Source organism: Hipposideros armiger, unplaced genomic scaffold, assembly GCF_001890085.2.
Source record: "Hipposideros armiger isolate ML-2016 unplaced genomic scaffold, ASM189008v1 scaffold_819, whole genome shotgun sequence".
Lineage (NCBI taxonomy): Eukaryota > Metazoa > Chordata > Mammalia > Chiroptera > Hipposideridae > Hipposideros > Hipposideros armiger.
In genome coordinates, this window is record NW_017732169.1 from 32,836 (window position 1) to 52,236 (window position 19,401).

The 19,401-nt window shown below is 40.0% G+C and overlaps 1 protein-coding gene across 6 annotated transcripts in view; it reads right to left on the bottom strand.

Annotated features, from left to right (window-relative positions):
* The window catches only part of POGZ (pogo transposable element derived with ZNF domain), a 53,728-nt gene that overhangs the window by 11,099 nt on the left and 23,228 nt on the right, over positions 1–19,401 (bottom strand). For 3 of the 6 annotated variants that reach the window (XM_019628963.1, XM_019628965.1, XM_019628964.1), the window contains 9 exons: positions 16,954–17,078; positions 15,816–15,974; positions 8,787–8,962; positions 7,767–7,875; positions 6,190–6,480; positions 5,891–6,109; positions 3,644–3,750; positions 2,635–2,972; positions 2,100–2,254 (listed from right to left, as the gene is read on the bottom strand). In XM_019628963.1, the coding sequence (XP_019484508.1) occupies positions 2,100–2,254; positions 2,635–2,972; positions 3,644–3,750; positions 5,891–6,109; positions 6,190–6,480; positions 7,767–7,875; positions 8,787–8,962; positions 15,816–15,974; positions 16,954–17,077 (1,678 nt within the window). In that variant the 5' untranslated portion in view covers position 17,078. The remainder of the gene's footprint in view (positions 1–2,099; positions 2,255–2,634; positions 2,973–3,643; positions 3,751–5,890; positions 6,110–6,189; positions 6,481–7,766; positions 7,876–8,786; positions 8,963–15,815; positions 15,975–16,953; positions 17,079–19,401) is intronic. The other 3 variants (XM_019628966.1, XM_019628968.1, XM_019628967.1) reach the window with 3 other exon arrangements.

Genomic DNA, 19,401 nt, shown 5'->3' on the forward strand with positions numbered 1-19,401 from the left:
ATACCAACATGGGCCAGTGAAGCAACGTCCTCCACAACTAGACTGAAGAACAAAACGACAGCAACTTGTCTGTTCCCCTTCCCCCAATTCCACATCGCTGTTCCCATCCCCCCAACTCCCCAATAAAAATCTTTAAAAAAAAACCAACAAAAACATATGACTTGCATGCAGAATCTACTGTGGATGCAGGAAAAGGACCCAAGAATAAAACTGATATGTAAGCTGAAAGTCAGGGATGTCAGAGTGGTAAACAAAGAGAAAGGTCGATGAGGTTCTGCACTGCCTTGTTTTTCATAAGGAAAAACTTCCCTTTCCTAGATATAGTCCAGATGTCCTCGTAAATGGATTAACAAAAGCCCCACTGATCAGGTTCTGTATAAATTGAGTTAGATATTTTCACCGGGAGGAGCAGATGAGCTAACTGGGCTGCCTGTCGCTGATGGTGAAGAATTCTGGGTCTTAACTATACTGAGCCGGTTGGTTACTCTAAGCTACACTGCACTGCAGTGCTATCATGGCTGATTTCAATACCCACTCTACCCCCAAACGCTTCGTCCTGTGCCCCACTGTGCATTATCGTAACTGCCACCGATGTGTGCTCAGCAAGCCCCTGAAATGTTGAGCCCAGACTGAGATCTGCTGTGAGAGTACTATAGACACCAGATTTTAAAACATGTTTTTTTAATTATTTTACTTTTTAAAATTTACGTATAGTCAGTACCCAATATTATATTAGTTTCAGGTGTATATACAGTGACTCGACATTTCTATACCTTATGACGTAATCACCACAGTAAGTCTAGCAATCCTCTGTGACTGTGCAAGCCTATCACAATATTAATAACCTGTTTTCTTAATGGAAATAAGTTACATACCTCATTAATGTAAAATTTTTGATTAACACTTAAAATGGCTATTAAAAAAATTAAAATTATATGTATGGCTCACATTATATTTCTACTGACCAGCACTAGTCTAAGTCACCCATGGCGACCCCATTCCCCTTGCCAATGTCACCAAGGCCAAGGAGGTAGGAAGGGGAAGCATTTCTGCCTTGGAAGAAACAGATTCGGGAAACACGCAGGAGGGTATGGTCGGTTCTTCGTCTGCACAATCGTGTGTGTGAGCGCAATGCCCGAGTCTAACAGCCACTCTGCTGCGGGCCAGAGACAAGAGAAAAGCTGAGAAGCAGAACCCTCGAGCGCTGGAAGCAAAGTCCTCTGTCAAATGATACAAAAGATGTCCTTGCTGTTTAATTTCTTTCTAGGCAGGTTTTAAATCTGCAGCAGAAACATCCAGATCACATGCATATTTCTGGTCCCTCCATGTTTGCTCATGTCATTTCCCGTCACCTAAAAGCTTTCCTTACTTTCTTTCTATCCACCAAAATCCTTCTGGTGTTTAAAGACTAAAAATTTAAGCATGACTTTCTGTGAAGTCTGGCCACAGGACTCGGTTCCTCGTCTGAACTATTTTTCTATTGGGCTCACACAACACCTATGTGTGTAATAAATATACTGTGCTGTTCTCACATTTTCCCCGTTACATAACTTTTGCTTCTTCAGTAAAACTAGAAGTCCCATAAAGGACACAGGAAGTGTTCTAGATTCAGGGTTCAAATTCTCACAATGTCACCTGACTAGAGGTGTCCGCTCATAAACAAATGACTTGTGTCCAGCCCCATTCCCTCATCTGCACAGTATAGGTAGTGCTCCGACTCACACTTCATTGAAAGCACTGTCTCCATGGTCAAGTACTGTGTGACATTATCTTTTATCTTACATAAAACCTACCAGAGGACTAGCTAAAATGGAGTTCCAAATACAGATGCTCCTTCTATCAAAGAATCTAGGTAATAAACCCAGTACATGGATCTCTCTCCAGTGTTCCTGGACCAGAGCCCCAACTACTTCAGGATCGAGCCCTGAACTCAATGCATGCTGAACAGAAGACAGGCTTGTTAAGAAAACAGCAAACAACTTCCTCTGTAGTGTTACCCACGTGAATGTAAGTAAATATAACCGGCTCCCCCTGGCGCCAGTCACTGATGAGGGGAGGAGCTAAATGGAGCCCTACAGTTAAAGAGTTTCCAGACTTACTAGTCGATTCATAGGGACTGTGGACATTCTCCAAGTGGCACTGGAGCTGGAAGGGAGTGGAAAACTGGCGGTAACAGTGCTGGCAGATGGTGTGACCATCCACTTCACCATTCTGCTGATCAAGTTCTACGTGGTGCTTCATGTGGTTCATGAACCTGTAGCAGCACAGAGTACAGGAAAACATGTAAAAATCAGCAGCCTTGGAGACATAATGGAATCGCAGAACAGATATTACCTACCCATTCCTCACTCCACCCCACACCCGTTCCCGTTCGGGAACCTGGAAAAGGGTTCCTGAAACTAAGAGAGTTCTGCAGAAGGAGATACACTGGTCGTCCTTGCCCTACCCAAGGGTGTCTTATTCATTAAAAGATAACTATAGTAATAGCGAAGGTACTAGCTATTGGTTTTCATGATAATCCTCAGCAAAGCTAGATAACGGGACCATTCCCCAAAAGGAAAGGCTTATTAAACAGGTAAGACAATGTCAGTCTTCTCTTGTTCAAGGTTACGTCCAAGGCTCCCTGACACTCACCGAATGTTGTTCTTTAGCCTTTTGGTACAATGTGGGCATCGGAAAGACGTGGCGACCTTAGGGAAGTTCGTGAGTTGGGCTACTTTGCCACCGTCCCGTCCATAGTAGAAGTCATCCACTAGCATAATGAGCTTGGTCTGGACAGCGTCACCCACATTCTCATTGGGCTCTGGTACTTTAGTAGGTGGTGACAGCGCAGGAATTGGTGTAGAAGAGGGTGTGGAAGCAACAGGGGCTGTTTTCTCGGGAGACGGGGGCTTTGCTGCAGATGGGACACTGGGTTCGGAATCCAGAGACTTTCCTTTCTTCTGGTATTCAACCATTTCCGGGCAACAGTACTGTCAGAAAGAAGACATCGATCATTCTGGTTCTCCTGGGGTCTTGGGGATGCTAATCCCCCAACTCCATAACGTTCCTTGTTAAGTTTGGTTCTAGGTGTTCTCATCCAGCTTTCACCATCCAGTTTTCTACAGCGTTTCCAAGATTCACTCTTTTTCTAGTGTATATATATTTACAGCCACGTGCCACTACAAACACCGTGTCTTGTACTTCTCTTTCCTGCCTTAGCTCCTGTAACTGCTCACTAGCCTAACTTGGTTCTGAGCGCCCTGGCAGGAAGAGGGTGCAACCTTCGCATGCGGATTAATGCCAAAAAACAGAAAGGCTAGAAACGTGAACTGGTTAGCAGCTCCTGAATCATTCAACAATACAATAAGTAGAAAATGAACCACAGCCAACGTGGTTTGGGTTCTGATTCTCACACACCTGTCCTCCAAGGCAGTTTCAAAATCTACTGCCACTAAGGACCAAGGCTGCATATGTTCTTATCTATCTGAGGGTCTTTAAATGTATCCTACTACATTACAAAGCACAGCTCTTCTAAAACCGTCTGAAAGAGAAAGTAACCCTGAAGAAGCCCCCAAATCATTGTCAGGTCCCTGCTTCACAAGCTCCCAAGATGGGAGGTAGCCCTTTAATTTGGATCCCCATCGCAGGTCATATCACTTACACACATGTGACCTCTCAAAGCTTCAGTTACACGGAATTGAGCGTTACACCGTGGACATATTTTCCGTCCACCATCTTGGAGGTCAAACACGGGGATGGAAGAGGCCACTGGAAGAAGTGAGAAGCATTGATAAGATTAAGAAGATGATACTGGAAAAAGACTACTGGCCTTTTGGAAAAAGGTTACACACTCCCTGAGAGGCCTATTGAGGTTGGTAAGCAAGCATGAGGTAATTAGGAGGCACACTCCTTTCATCCTTCCTCCTACCTCTAGGCCAAGGGTCAGCAAATCATAGCTCAAAGACCACATCCAGCCAGCTGCCAGTTTCTGTTTTGCCCATGAGCTAAGAATGGCTTTTACTTTTTGTTGTTATATAGTGTTTTTTGGTTTTTTTTAAGTGTGGTAAAATATACATAACCTACAATTTACTTCTTAATCAATTTTAAGCGTGTAATTCAGCTGTGTTAAGTACCTTCACACTGTTGTGCAAGCAATTTTCAGAAGTCTTTTCATCTCTTAATACTGAAACCCATTTAAAAACTCCCCATTCCCCACTTCTCCTAGGCCCTGGCAACCACAATTCTACTTGTGTCTCTATGAATCCAACTCCTCTAGGTACCCCATATTATTATATCATACAGTATGTGTCCTTCTGTGACTGGCTCACTTAGCATAATGTCCTCAAGATTCATGAATGTTGTAGTCATGTGTCAGAATTTCCTTCTGTTTTAAGGCTGAACAATACACCGTTGTGTATGTATATACATTTTGTTTATTCATTCACAGGTTGATGGACAGTTGGGCTGCTTCCACCTTTTGGCTATTTGTGAATAATGCTGCTATGAACATGGGTGTACAAATATCTGTTTGGGTCCCTGCTTTCAATATTTTGGGTATGTACCCAGAATTGGACCTGCTGGGTCATACGATAATTTTGTTTCATTTTTTTCTAGTAAATATCAATATCAATAGCAAAAATCATGCTATTTTACGTTCCCACCAGCACTGAGCAAGGGTTCCCATTTTTCCACACCTTCCCCAACACTTGATATTTTCTGTTTTTGGGATAATAGTTATCCTAATGGGTGTGAAATGGTATCTCACTGTGGTTTTGATTTCCAATTCCCTAATTATTAGTGATGTTTAGCATCATTTCATGGATTCAATGACCATCTCTACAGCATATCTTCTTGGGAGAAATGTCTAGTCAACTCCTTTGCCCATTTTTAAATCGGGTTGTTTGTTCTTTTGTTGTTGACTTGTAGAAGTTCTTTATACATTCTAGATATTAACCACTTATCAGATATATGATTTGAAATATTTCCTCCTGTTCAGTGGGTTGCTTTTCACTGTTGATAGTATCCTTTGATGCCCTAAAGACGTTAATTTTGATATAGTCTTTCTTTTCTATTTTTTCTTTTGTTACCCGTATTTTCGGTGTCATAGGTAAGGAATTACTGCCAAATCCAACGTCATGAGGCTTTCCCCCGGTGTTTTCTTCTAAGAGTTTTATAGTTTTAGCTCTTATGTTTAGTAGGTCTTTGATTCAATGAGTTAATTTTTGTATCTGGTAAGGGTCCACCTTCATTTTTTTGCATGTGGATATCTGGTTTTCCCAACACCATTTGTTATAGGTTTTGCCGTTTTTAAATGGTTGAAATAAAAGCAAAAGAAGAGTAAGATCTTCTGCCAGGTGAAAATTATAGGAAATTCAAAATTCAGAGTCCATAAGTACTTCTGGTGGAGCTCTGCCCTGCTCGTTCGTTTACACAGTCTGTGGCTGTTGTGCATACACTGCAGAGTTGAGTAGCTGGGACACAGGCCATATTGTGCACACGGCCAGCATACTTACTACCTGGTCCTTTACAGAAAAAGTGTACCGATCCCTGATCTAGATTGCTGACAACCCTCATGCTCATATCCTTCTACACCTGAAAACCTCTTGACCAAATTCCGACTTTCAAACCTTGTTTAGAAATCCATCTCCTCCATGAAGCCATCCTTTGATGGTCCCCCCCCCCATGTCTGATCAATCAATCCGTTTCACCAATCTGCAAAGTACCACCACAGAATTCCTTGTAGCTGATTCACAACTGGCTATGCTTCACTACACTAGGTTTCTGTGAGAACAGATGGTAGCAACTATATTCTATTTTATGTCTCTAGTTCACAGTATAGTGTTCTGATATGACATATATATTCATGTTTTGGAACGACTGGCTGCTCAATCTTTCGGGGTTACTGTACCTTTCATTGAAGACTCGGGTCCGCTGGTTCTCTGTGAGCCATGGGCAGAGCTGTTGTTGGACACAACCATCGGCCCAGGACTCTGGCCCAGGGAAGGGATGGTGTTAAGGGTGTTCACCAGTTTGGCCACTTCATTGCTATTTTCACCTGTAACCCCAGGTCGCTTCACAGTGACAAAGCTGGTAATGCTCACTGCAGGTGGAGAGGGGAAGGAGGGAGCTATGTTGGCCAAGTGATAATCATCTGTTCTCCACCCACCACCCCGTCCCGTTGTGCTGTCTCCTTCTCCCACGCCTCACCTAGTTTGGGATTCGGGGTCTGGTTGGACTGGCCTGGAGGCTGAACAGCTAGCTGCCCCAATGAGGTCGGCTGTGTGGCGGTGGGCGTGGTGGAAGTACTGGGGGTGGACTTGGTCTGCTGGGACTGGGACTGGGGGACGGTGCTTCGAATGGTGAGAGTGGCTGGGATGACGGTGGTGAAGGTGTTGGTGGTGGGCCTCACGGGCATTGTGGAGCCTGGCCTCACTGGGGTCATCTGAGAGAACACCTGTGGGACTCCAACGGTCGGCTTAACAAACTGGGTACCTGGGGCTTCAAAAGACAAAGAGAAGTACCAAATCTCGGTCAATAAGCTCACCTATGATACATCCCCCGTCTCTACTGGAAATACTGGGCTAGGAAATTATTATTTCCCCAAACTGACTGGTGACCATCAGAGGTTTACCAAGAGTAGCACAGATTCTCTTATCTGAGAGAGTAATAGGCATTCAAGCCGATAAACAGAAATTGGCCTACATAACCAGGCCTAAAGACATTTAACTGAAGAAAGAAGATTCCCATCAACTCCTCCCCAAACACCTTACCACTCTGCCTTTTCTATTCTATGAACACAATCAGGAGTACCTTGACCTTGGTACTGGAAGAGAAAGAATAGGTACAAAGTAGGAGACAGTATGGGTATATACAGGCCCAAAGGGCAGACTTGGTCCTGAAAAAAATGCAATCTTTCTGTCTCAGAATACTAAAGGAGTCTTCCATTCTCTTATATAATAAACTCAAATAGAAGACCAACTATGCAACTCTACTAGGACATCCCAAAGATGACAGTCTCCTGGCTCAGCTATAGACTATTTCACTGACACATATTTAAGAAACATCAGAACTAGATAGGATAAGCTCAACAGACTGAAGGCAAAAACAAAACAAAAAACAAAAACAAAACAAAAAATCAAAATACCTCTGTGGGCTCTGAGAGCAACAAAACTTAGGAAGACAAACTACAGAACCCCTTACAACAACTCAACTAAGATATTCTTTTTTTGGCCTGAATTGTAGTAAATTTAGACACTAAATAAAGAACTGGGGAAAAAATTACAAGATTTTTAAAAATTATTTTTCACTTTGGTTTCTTAAAAATAAATACTAACTAGGCAATATTTATCCACAGGGTATGTCATTTGTTTAATTTATATCTAACGTCTATGCTATAAAATTAAGGCAAAATAAAGTTTCTAATCCTACCATGTATGTGAGCAGAATTATAAGGAATACAGAATTTGGGAGTTTGCATTAATAATATTCCTTCAAGATAACAAAGTTAATTGCTGACTAAAAGATGAGAAATAGAAAACAGACTATATTAACCCAGGTTTACTACCTCCTGAAGGGTGGTAAAAAGTGAAAATAAAGAAATAAAATCACCACCCTGGCCAAAGGTTAGAAACAGTATTTAAAAAATTGGGCTTAAATCAACAGGAGGCTTATAGTTTTAGGTTTTCCTTAAATACACTTTGTAAATGACCTAGCGTGTTCTGAGACAATAAAAACAAATCTTCTGGATGCGAGTGTATTGCACATGGACAGACATTGTTCCTTACCTGGGACTAGTGTAATTGGTCTAACCGTTTGGCCTTGCTGTACGTTCAGCACAATCCCAACCTGATTCATTGCATTTTGTACAGGCCGGACATTTCTTACAGGAAATCCCTGCATTAAAAAGCAAAGTGATCTTTAACATGGAGATCCGCTAAGGCTAGCAGAGACTGCAGTAAGGCCTACATCCAAAAAAATTTCCACACTCTTACCTAGTAGTTCTGTCTCTGGAGTTAGAGCTTTTAAAAGACTGAGATGGAGCAATTTAGGGATTCTGGCAAACTTTTGACTAACAAAATATGGAAACTGGAGAACAGGCTTTGGTACATATGAGCAAAATGAAAACCTATTTTCTGTCTTAAAAAATTTTCAGCTTAAAAAAACTCACCCAAAGACAGGCCCCTAACGTGCTAAAGACATAGAAGGAAAAAACATTACACTAATAGTTATTCACCGGAGTGATTCAACATACAAACGATTGTAAGAAATTGTTCCAAGTCCACGAACCTCTGGCAAATGTCTAAGAGGAGAGTTTGTAACTCAGGAAGCCATAGGCAAAGAGGTGTTGATCTGCCTTGGCACCACACCTCCAGCATTAGGCTTTCCACTTCAGTGCACATGATGCAGCAAGTAAGTCATGTTCCTTTTCTTCAAAGATCTGCCCACACCTCATCAATTTCACCTGGATTTCCAGAAACCAATAAACTCACCCCATTTTAACAAAAATGGTTCAAGCGAAGGGCGAGAAGCCCTGAGGGCCAAGCGTTAAGGTTTCTAAACCCAAGCTTTCCCACTAATTTCCGCCCAAACCTTGATCAAATCACTTAATAGCCCTCTAAGGGGCACAAAGAGGAAATCAGGCAGGTGTAGCTGTGTTACTTTCCACAAAAGTCAGCATCAAATTACAAAACAGCCAATGAGAAAGCCAGGTCAAAGGACAGGACGCAGGGCATTCTCTCATGATGTTAAAGACTCTATGGCAGGTCTCTCCTCTACCAAGTCCCAGAATTCAGGGACCTACTCACCTGTGTAGTGATGAATATTGGTTGTGAGGCCACAGGGGAACTAGTCACATGATTGGCATTCTGCATGACCTGGACAGGCCTCAGTACTGGTTGACTAACCATTGTGCCCAGACCTGGGGCTGGATTCTGGGTTAGGATGAGCGGCTGGCCGCCTTGTTGGACCAAAGAATTGCCAGCTAAAGGGTGAAAGGGAGAAAAAAAAAGGAAGATAAGAAAACAAACCCACATTTTGTAAGAAACATTATGATTTTAAGATAAGAAATGGCGTCCCAGATATCAAAATATCCAAGACTGTCACTCACCTCAGGTTTAATGTCACCAAATTCACCAAAAATTTAAGCTTCACCCAAATCTACAACTAACAGAAAAACAGGTAGGTAGGGGAGGTTCATTAACATCTCCCCTATATATCTTAACTAGGGATGTCTTCATATATTAAGGCCTCTACATGACTATCACTTTGACTAATTATTTAGGTGACTACACATAATCTCCCATATCAAATCAGCCAAACAAAATAACATAGAAGTTTCTTTTTATTAAAAACAAAATAACACACAAGTTTTTTTCCTAAAAAAAATTGTTTTTCTTAAAATCAAAGAACGCCAAAAGCACCACATTTAACCTATTTTGTCAGAATGTAGTTTGCTGCTAACCCACCTTAATCTTTTTACAAGAGGAATACTCAACAAACTTTAATTCAGCGAGTATACAGAATTTAAAAGATGGCATCTCTAGTGAGTCAAATCTCAGAAATGCAAAGCTCCAAACTCCCAGTGTCTTTCACCGGTTGGGAACAGAGATTGGCAGGCTCCCTTCTCTCTATTATGTCAAGGCTGATAAAGAAAAGGCCTAGTCCAAAACTAACCCACACCAAGTAAAGATGACATGACTTCAGAAGATAATGATTCATTCATGAATACATATTAATAGGTATTATTATAAATACTAATAAACTGGGCTAATTATTATGGAAATATTTTAAATTCTTTTTCATTTGTGAGAAAAGCAGTTCTGTAAATGTTTTCAAGTCCTCTATTTACTACATTTGGCTGAAAAATCCTTAATACTACATTTCCTAATTACAAAGAATACTTCAAAACCAGACAAAACTTCAGGGAGCCAATATACCTAAATCGAAGATTCAGCAATACACTGCCTTAACTTTTTATCTCAAATCACTAGAATGGAATGGAGTCCTCTGAATTTTATGTTATACTTGACAATGGAGTCACTACCGTTAGCTACAAAGTCAGACCAGCAGAGGGGTATATAGGTGACTTATTAATGGGCCAACCGTGGCTTGTCCCACATTCTCCCAGAAACTGAGAGCCCATCAGTGGACTAGACCCTTACAGTTATGGGCCAGCAGACTAATGATTATAGAAGCTGACAGATGAACAAAAAATTCAACAAGTCCTATCTATGCTAACTATGCTGGCAATTTATTGACTATTTAGATTTTAAATTTAAATGTTTTATTGTGGAGAAATACACACACACACACACACACACACACACACACAAAACACTATAATGAATCTGCATGTACTCATCACCGAGTTTCAACAATTATCAACTTATGGCCAATCTTGTTTCATCTGTACCTCCCACCCACTTGCCAGCTCCCATATTATTTTGAAACATGTTCCAGGTCATATCATTTCATCTATAAATATTTCAATATGTATCTCTAAAAGAACTTAAAGAGCGAGTATCAACACCATTATCACTCTTAAAAAATGTAATAATTCCGTGACTATAGTTGATAACACTGTATAATATAATTGAAATTTGCTGAGAGAGTAGAATTTAAATGTTCTCACTCCTGCCCAAAGATAAAGGTATAAGGCGATGGAGGTGTTAACTATTAATAGTTAACATATAACTATTAACATACGCGGATATCAAATCACCACCATGTACACTTCAAATAGCTTGCAATTATGTTTGTCAATTACACTCCATAAAGTTTAATATATAGCAATTTTTTAATATCAAATACCAAGTCAGAATTCAAACTGACGATTGTCTGTAATTTTTTGAAGAGTTTGCTTGAATCAAGTTACAAAAGGGTTCCCAACAGATATGCAATTGATGGACATATCTCTAAGTCTCTCTTCATCTATAATCGTAGGTTCCCCACCCATCTCTTTCACCCCTGTACAACTTAAGGCTGAAAAATACTGACTAAACAAAAAAATATTTTCTATTCATTATTTCAACTGCTATGGTAAAAAAATAAATTCTGTTATTTGTCTAAGCCCAAAAATTCTTAAGATAGTCACTGACTCAACATCCCAATTAAATACAGGAAGGAAATGATGGAAATGTTTTACACTTATGTGAAATCAACCAGCATTAGGAAGTCTTGAAAGAGGCCCTGTTCCCATGAAATCTGCACAAACTCTACTATTATAAAGAATGTCAACACGGGCATTTTCTGCAAATATTCTCTGACACCATGGTCATGTTTGAATTTTGGTGGGTTGTTAGGACTTTTCCAAAAATACAGTGCAAACAAAAAAGTGGGTTTCTAAGCTCAGATTAGGTTCACAATTCAACTGAAAGCAAAAACCAGCATATGGCAAGTCACACTGAGTAAATTATACTTATTACTTTTAATGAATTCTTTGAATGAATTCTAATAATTCTAATTCTAAGGAATTTTTTAAATGATTTCTGCATTCTTATTCTTTCCTCAAAGAAATTCTGACGACAATTTGAAGGTCGTACCAAGTTCTAGAGGATGAAAGAGGCAGTGAGAATTGTGAGGCTTAAAAAGCCTTTAATAGAATTATCCAGCCAATCAATGTCCTGCCTCTAAGTTTCCTCTCAGTGTACAAACCAGGCACCACAGCCCTAAACTGATTAAATAAGGGAAGGAGATCACAGCAGCTTCTCTCACAATATGTTCTGTTCGGTGGACAAATGTGGAGGTCTTCATTGTTCCCTTCATTCTTTTAAATTTACGTACATCACCTTAAAACCCTTAAGACAGTTAAACTGGAGTTGAAATGAGCTAGAAAGGAGTTGAAAATCCTAACTAGTTATGCGGTGAGAAATTTATAACATTAAATTCACATCTTTCACAGCTCAAAATTAAGCACTGATTTATTTCACTTCATAATGTTTCTTTTCAATGCAAGCATATCATCAGTCAAAGCTATAGGACTAATTTCCCAAGGCTGAGTGACAGATTCTGGAGAACAGCAAAAAGAATAGAAAAATGCTCCAAAATTTTATTCCTGACACTTCCTTAAACAACCCCCAACCCCGCAAAGCCAAAAACATCTTTACTGAGATATAATCCACATACCATACATATCACCCATTCAAAGTGTACAATTCAGAGGTTTTTAGTGTATTCACGAGGTTTGTGCAACCATCACCATTATTTAACTCCAGAATATTTGCATCACCCCCAAAAGTGACCTGCACCCATTAGCAGTTATCACCCACTCTCCTCTCTCCCAGTCCTGACAACCACTAATCTATTTTCTGTCACCATAGATTTGCTTACTGCGGGCATTTTATATAAATGGAGTCAGTCATATAATATGTGGCCTTTTGTGTCTGATTTCTTTCACTCAGCATTATGTTTTCAAGTTTCATTCATGTTATAGCATGTATCAGTATTTCATTCTTTTTTCAGGGCCTAATAATATTCCATTGTATGGCTATACCACATTTTGTTCATCCATTCAACAGCTTAGGTTGTTTCTACTTTTGGCTATAAAAAATAACGCTGCTGTGAACATTTGTGCACAAGTATTTGTGTGAATATGTTTTCAATTCTCTTGGGTATATAACTAAGAGTAGAACTGCTGAGTCACATGATCACTCAATGTTTAACTTTTTGAGAAATTGCCAAACTATTTCCCAAAGCAGCCACAAACATTTTACACTCTCATCAGCAGTATGTTTGAGTTCCAATTTCTTCACATTCTCACCAACACTTGCTATTGTCCATCTTTCTGATTACAGCTGTCCTAGTAGGTACGAAGCAGTGTCTCATTGTGGTTTTGATATGTATTTCCTTAACGACTAATGATATTGGGCCATCTTTTCATGTTCCTATCTGCCATTTATACATCTTTGTTAGAGATGTATCTATTCAGATCCATTGACCATTTAAAAAATTGGATTGTCTTTTTATTACTGGATTGAACTAGTTCTTTATATAGTCTAGATACAAGTCCCTTATTAGATATATTATTTGCAAAAATTTCCCCCCTGTATGTGTGTATATATATATGGCTAGACAAACTGGACCTATTAATGTGTCCTTATCTATGCATGGACAGTTTTTGGAAGAATACACAGACATATGTAACTGTGGTTATACCCATTTTTTTTTTAACCGTGAAGTTGGGGTAATATTTTATTTTGAATACAAGAGGTTTCTGAAATAAATAAAATCAATTTATATATACTGTATTTAAAAATTAGTACACAGGCCTGAGGAGGGTTTGGGAATCGAGTACATTCAGAGTCAAGGAGACCAGGTCACGTCAATGTCATAGGATGCTCATCACAGGCCTTGGAACCCTCAGATCAAAGAAAAGTTTAGCTAAACTGGTTGCTAATAGTGCTTTGACAGATAATTTTAAGTGAACCCAAGGAAAGCAGTAAAATTCAGACAAAAGGCCACAATCTTCCAAGTCCACATAATTCAAATCCAGTTTAGTCACTTACCAACTATGTGACTTTAAGCAAATTATTTAGACTCTCTAGGCCTCAGTTTCCTCATCTTTACTTATATACGAGGGTCACTATTTATAAGAAAAAAATTCTAAGGGTTTTTAATATGATAAAAATCATATTTTCAGTAGCCAGAGATTGAAAAAATATGGGGAAAGAGCTGCTGGTGGGCACTTCTCTAGAGCAACAGATTAGGGCAATCTAACGCTATCAAATTTTATTTATTGATTTAATTTATTATTTTTTAGAAAGATTTTATTGGGGAATTGGGGAAGGGGAACAGTGTTGGGGAATTGGGGAAGGGGACCAGTCAAGTTGTTGTCCTTCAATCTTTGTTGTGGAGGGCGCCAGTCGTCATCTGGCTGCCCGTCGGCAGCTCGTGGCCTCTAAGCTCAAGGTGCTGTGTTCAATCTTAGTTGCGGGTGGGCGTAGCCACCCCATGCAGGAGTCGAACCAGCAACCTTGTTGTTAAGAGCACACGCTCTATCCATTGAGCCATCTGGGCGGCAGCCCAGCTCAAGGTGCTAAGTTCAGTCTTAGTTGCAGGTGGGCGTAGCCCACCATCAAACAGGCAATCTTGTTGTTACACCAGCTGAGCCATCCTGCCACCTGTTGGCAGCTCAGCAACAGCTCAGCTCAGGCGCAGTGTCACTGGCCCATGTGGGAATTGAACTGGCAGCTCTGTTGCTTAGAGCTCTCACTCTTAAGCCAACTTTTAACCAACTGAGCCACTCGGCCGGCCCAATGTCTATCAAATTTTAAATGCCCAACCCAGCAATCTCACTTTGTACCACAGATGTGCTTACATAGTGAGTGACAGAATGCCTGAAAATGTCCACATAGCACTTTGTAATCACAAAACATCGGAATTCTTTAAAAGAGAAAAAAATAAATAAAACAAAAAGTTGGGACTCTAAAAAACGTCCAACAATAAGGGAATAAGTGGTTATAGCCCAAAATAAAAACATCATGCACACTTTTAATGGAAATATAAGCTGACACAACATTTCTAGACGGCCAATCCAGGAAAAAATATTGATCGAAATCCTTAAAATTGTGATGACAACAATTTGACATTTAGTTCTGTATCCTGAGAACCACCTAATGATGTGACAAAGGACACAGAGACAGACGCTCTCAATAGCTCTTGAAAATAGCAACATACCCTTTTACAACCTATTGTTAATAACAATTAACCAAACATCAGTCAGTCATCAAAAGTGTCAGATACGTAGTTAGTAAAACGAGTCACTACATTTTGGAGTAAAAAAGCAGGCGAAGAGCAATGTAGAGACTATTATGATCCATTTTTGTAAAAAGTAAATCACTACATATAGCATATAGAATATATAAAGTACATATATGTACTTTAGAATAAGAATTACAGGGCCAGCTGAGTGGCTCAATTGGTTAAGAGTTCGCTCAAGAGTTTGAGCTCTGAGCAACAGCGGTTCAATTCCCGGCTGAGCTGAGCAGCTGCTGAGCTGCCAACAGGTGGCAGGATGGCTCAGCTTAAAAAAAAAAAAAAAGAAGAAAAAAAAGAATTACAAAGTTATCTTCAGAAAAAGTGAAATTATATTTAAATTTTTTTCTTCCTTTTATTTCTTGTCTACTTTTCTACAATGCACATATTATTCTTGTAATAATAAAGCTGTTTTATTTTTAAAGGAAATAAAATAATAAAAAATAAACTCTTTTGCAGCAATGGAATGACTCTATGAAGGTGTTTACTCTAGTTTTGAAGCTTGAGACATAATTTGCCAATAACTCATCTTCAGAGTGCAGAAACAGTCATCAGAAACAAAATTTAAAAAAATCAATACTATCCAGCCTCTCTAGTCAATAAACATACTAAAAAACACTCTTCATGCACCATTTCCTTCAGCTAGACAACAACCCTATCCTATTTTCCATACCCAGGAACCAATAACCAAATGAACCTGCCAGAGAAAATACAGAACAAAGCTGCCCTGGGGGAACTAGTGGAGCTCTTCTAATTAAAAAAACAAAACAAAAACAAACAAACAAAAACCCCAGATCTCTTTAATAGTTACAAATTTTGGGTTTAGTTTTCTATCCGTGGTGTCACCGGCAGCCAGAACAGGTGGCACTCTGATTGGAAACAGCAGCATGAGTTCAGCACCAAGTCAGACGAACAGCGCCACCTGCCGAAAGGCTTCCTGGCGGGGATGGGTACGAAGTTCACTCTCCCACTAACAGAACCACATTGGTGCCTGAAAACTAAACAGGCACGGCTGCTCCTAAGACCTTTGGTATGTGCTCACCCCTCTAGCCCAGGAAGAACGTCCCAGTAATCCCACTTACCATTGTTGTTGGCAATTAGTGTGACAAGAGTCTTCTTTGTACTGTCGCTGTTCTGTGCCCCGCTGCTACTAACGGTGGTGGACGTAGAGAGGTGCCCGGCCACAGAGGCATGGGCAGCGATGGGCATTGGAGCCGAGACTGGCTGCTGGCTCACAGAAACTGTGGGGAAGGGGAGGCACAGTCACTTGGAGTCAGGGACAGACGACACTAAAGGATCCTGCTCTACTCTTCCCTTTTCATCTTGCTGTATGTCTCCATAGCCAAAGTTTTTGCTTTATTTGTAAATCCAAATGTTCCTCTGATTTCTCCTGTTTGTCCCTCACTCCACCAAGCAGACGCCATGCCTTCTTCTTTGTCTCACATTTCCTGGTCAGGTTAACTCACAAGCTCACCAAACCGGGATTTTAGTGCGTTGCTTATACAGAAGCAAACCTCGAGGACTCAAATGTTTATCTCCACAGCTGGTATTCAGAGCCACGCACAGTAAGCCATCCACAAGACCCTGAACCATGTCCCGTTTCAGCCCAAACAATACTACCTTCAGGTCCCAAGGAAGGAAGATGAAGATAAAGACAATGGGTACAATGTGGGGGTGGGGAGGAGAACTACCACCCACTTTCTGAATTCAGGGCAATCTAGAACTTGACCCTGCAACATCACCTTGCTGAAAGAGAAGCTAACAAGCCTAAGCTTGTAAACTGTCCATGAAGGCAAACACAAAGCAAGCTCTGCTCAGCTCACAAACGAAACCAAGTTCAAGTAACACAAACAAAGGAAAGAAAAGAAAAAAAGCCCTAAAACTATGGGAGCCTGTGATTTGACTGGGTACATAGATGAGCAATGACGCAACCACCACTCCACATTCTCGTCATGTATCATTTGGTAAGAGGATCGCTAGATGTTTGGCAAACATTGGTTAATACAATACTCAATGTTTTTAATGAATTAAATACAGTGCTTCTAGCTTTATGTATGAGGAAACTTACAGGTTACAGCACGAAAAATAAAGGTGGCACCAGTGCGCCACAATTCTTCCAGTCCTGGATTCTTCCAGTCCTTCTCCACCTCACACTTCCTTAGCAAAAATGCCGTTCAACTGAGTCAGTTTAAACAATGTAAGATCACGAGTTTCTGTTACCTGTAGTAGTTTTATCCACGGAATTATAATCTTCGACTACAGAGTCCTCAATGACATCACTGATCTTCTGCCATGGCTCCAGCTCCTCCTCCTCACATTCCATAAACAGGTCGGTGTCCGCCATGCTACAAGAATGATGACATGAGATATTGGCCTCAGAATGGAAGAAATTGTTTTGTACAAAATATAGAATCAGATTCTTGAATCCACTGGTAATCTACTCCCTCTACCATTTTCTCTAACCTCCTCCTGTTTTTGAGGGTCCAAAATTATAACTTTTATTCTTTATTTTATTATTTTTTTAATCGAGGAACAGGGTGTTTTTCCAGGACCCATAAGCTCCAAGTCAAATAGCTGTTTTCAATCTAGTTGTGGAGGGCGCAACTCAGTGGCCCACGTGGGGATCGAACCGGCAACCTTGGTGTTATGAGCACTATACTCTAACCAACTGAGCTAACCGGCCGCCCCTGTAACTTTTATTCTTGAAAAAATTTATTGTGGAAGAATCCACAGCAAATTCTTCAATAATTAGGATTATAAAGATTTAACCTATAATCCCCAGGGCGGGATTAGGGTAAAGTGACTCATGCAAGTGCATGGTTGGATCCTGTCTTTACTTAAAACTGATTATTTCATTATGAAATTTTTTGTATTAATATTGAGCTTTTAAAACAATACATTAAAATACTATTTTTCTTTATTACTCAGCCTTTTTGGAACCTCTTAAATTCTGCACTCAAGATGAGAACCCTGTCACTTGTCACAGTCTAGTCCCAGCCCTACTACTATCTTGTACTCCTCACCATGAATCTGGAGTCGGCCTTTAATTTGAAAACACTGCCAACATTACATGCTTCTTTTAAAAATAAAGCCTACATCTCTTCAGTACAAACAAAGAGCTACTGCTATTCTGCCCTCCAATATTAGGTGACTCAAGGTCAATTTCTTTGCCTCGGAATGGGAGTAGCAACACTGCTCAAGGTTCAAACAAAGCCTTTAATTTAATGCAAAGGTTCTCAGGGCCCTTAGTTTTGCAGCAAAATTTTCACCATGCCCCAAGCCAAAAGCAAAACCAAACCAAACCACCAACCTAAGTAGTTAGGTATTACATACAATGGACAGCATTTGTTTGTGAGGTGCCCAACAGGTGGCGTAAAACTTACAATACCCCAGTGAGTTAGCAAGCTACAGCCAGGTGCCCACAGTTTTAATGGGTAAAATGCTTAACTCGATTCTAAGTGGTCTCTAACATTCTATTTTAATTATTTCGGTCTTCCCAAAACCACAAAGGAGAGAAGGAATAAGCAAGGAAAGAAAAAGATCTAAAGTATCAACTTTAATTTTCTTAGTTTCATATTTAATTTATATATACAAAAGACAATGCTAGCCAGAGATGAATTAAAAAGAAACCAAATCCATATCACAGTCACTCTTTGAGCCAAGACTACAGAACACACACTTCTGTATTTTTCAGTTTAATTCCACTTTCAAAAAAGATCACACTCTAAACTTTTTTCCTAACTATTTAATTTTTACACATTGTTCTTTGCTGTATAACTTTCTGAGAGCCCACAGCCAAGAGATGACTAGCGGATGATTAACGCATAAATATGAAACACTCAGCAGAATGAATCTAAACTGTGGATAACCTCTCCATATGGTTTTCAAGGATCCTCTTTCAGCTCTTGACCAGCTGCAAGCAAACTCGCCATACATATGCTGAGCAATCTGTAGAAAATTTCCTTTGGAATAAGGAGAGCCATCTGAATGCAAACCATGGTTTTCAATGTCATGCCTGTGGATATGAAAATATTAGCATATCCAAAAGGCTGGTCTTTTATGTCAAGTATATAATATTTTAAGAAGCTGAGTTCATGTTTTATTTCGTGAAACAATGAATTTTAATAAGAATATTAAAAGTTTCTTCCATCTGACCAAAGTCAAATTATGTTATTCCTCCCAAGAAAAAGGTAGGGATGGGTAGATTTTAAAAAGATAGCAAAGAAGGATGTTTGTGTTCTAACCAGTTGTTTTTTTTTTTTAACTGGGGAACAGTGTGTTCTCCCAGGACCCATCAGCTCCAAGTCAAGTAGTTGTTTCAATCTAGTTGTGGAGGGTGCAGCTCAGTGGCCCATGCAGGGATCAAACCCGGCAACCTTGGCGTTATGAGCACTGCGCTCTAACCAACTGAGCTAACCGGCCGCCCCTAAGTAGTTTTTATCAAGTGAGAAAGAAAAATAACTCTTCAGGTAAATACTTTGCCAAAACAACCAATGTAAATTAAAAGATTCAAAATGGATAGACCGTGTACTGGGTTGTCTGAAAAGTCATGACGCATGTTAGCGACAGATGGCACTAGTTCATTTTTGGAAGTACTAGTCATTCGCATCTATGTTATTGCTATGTCATTTGACAGCTGACAGTTCTAGCTTCATTCTAAAAAAAAAA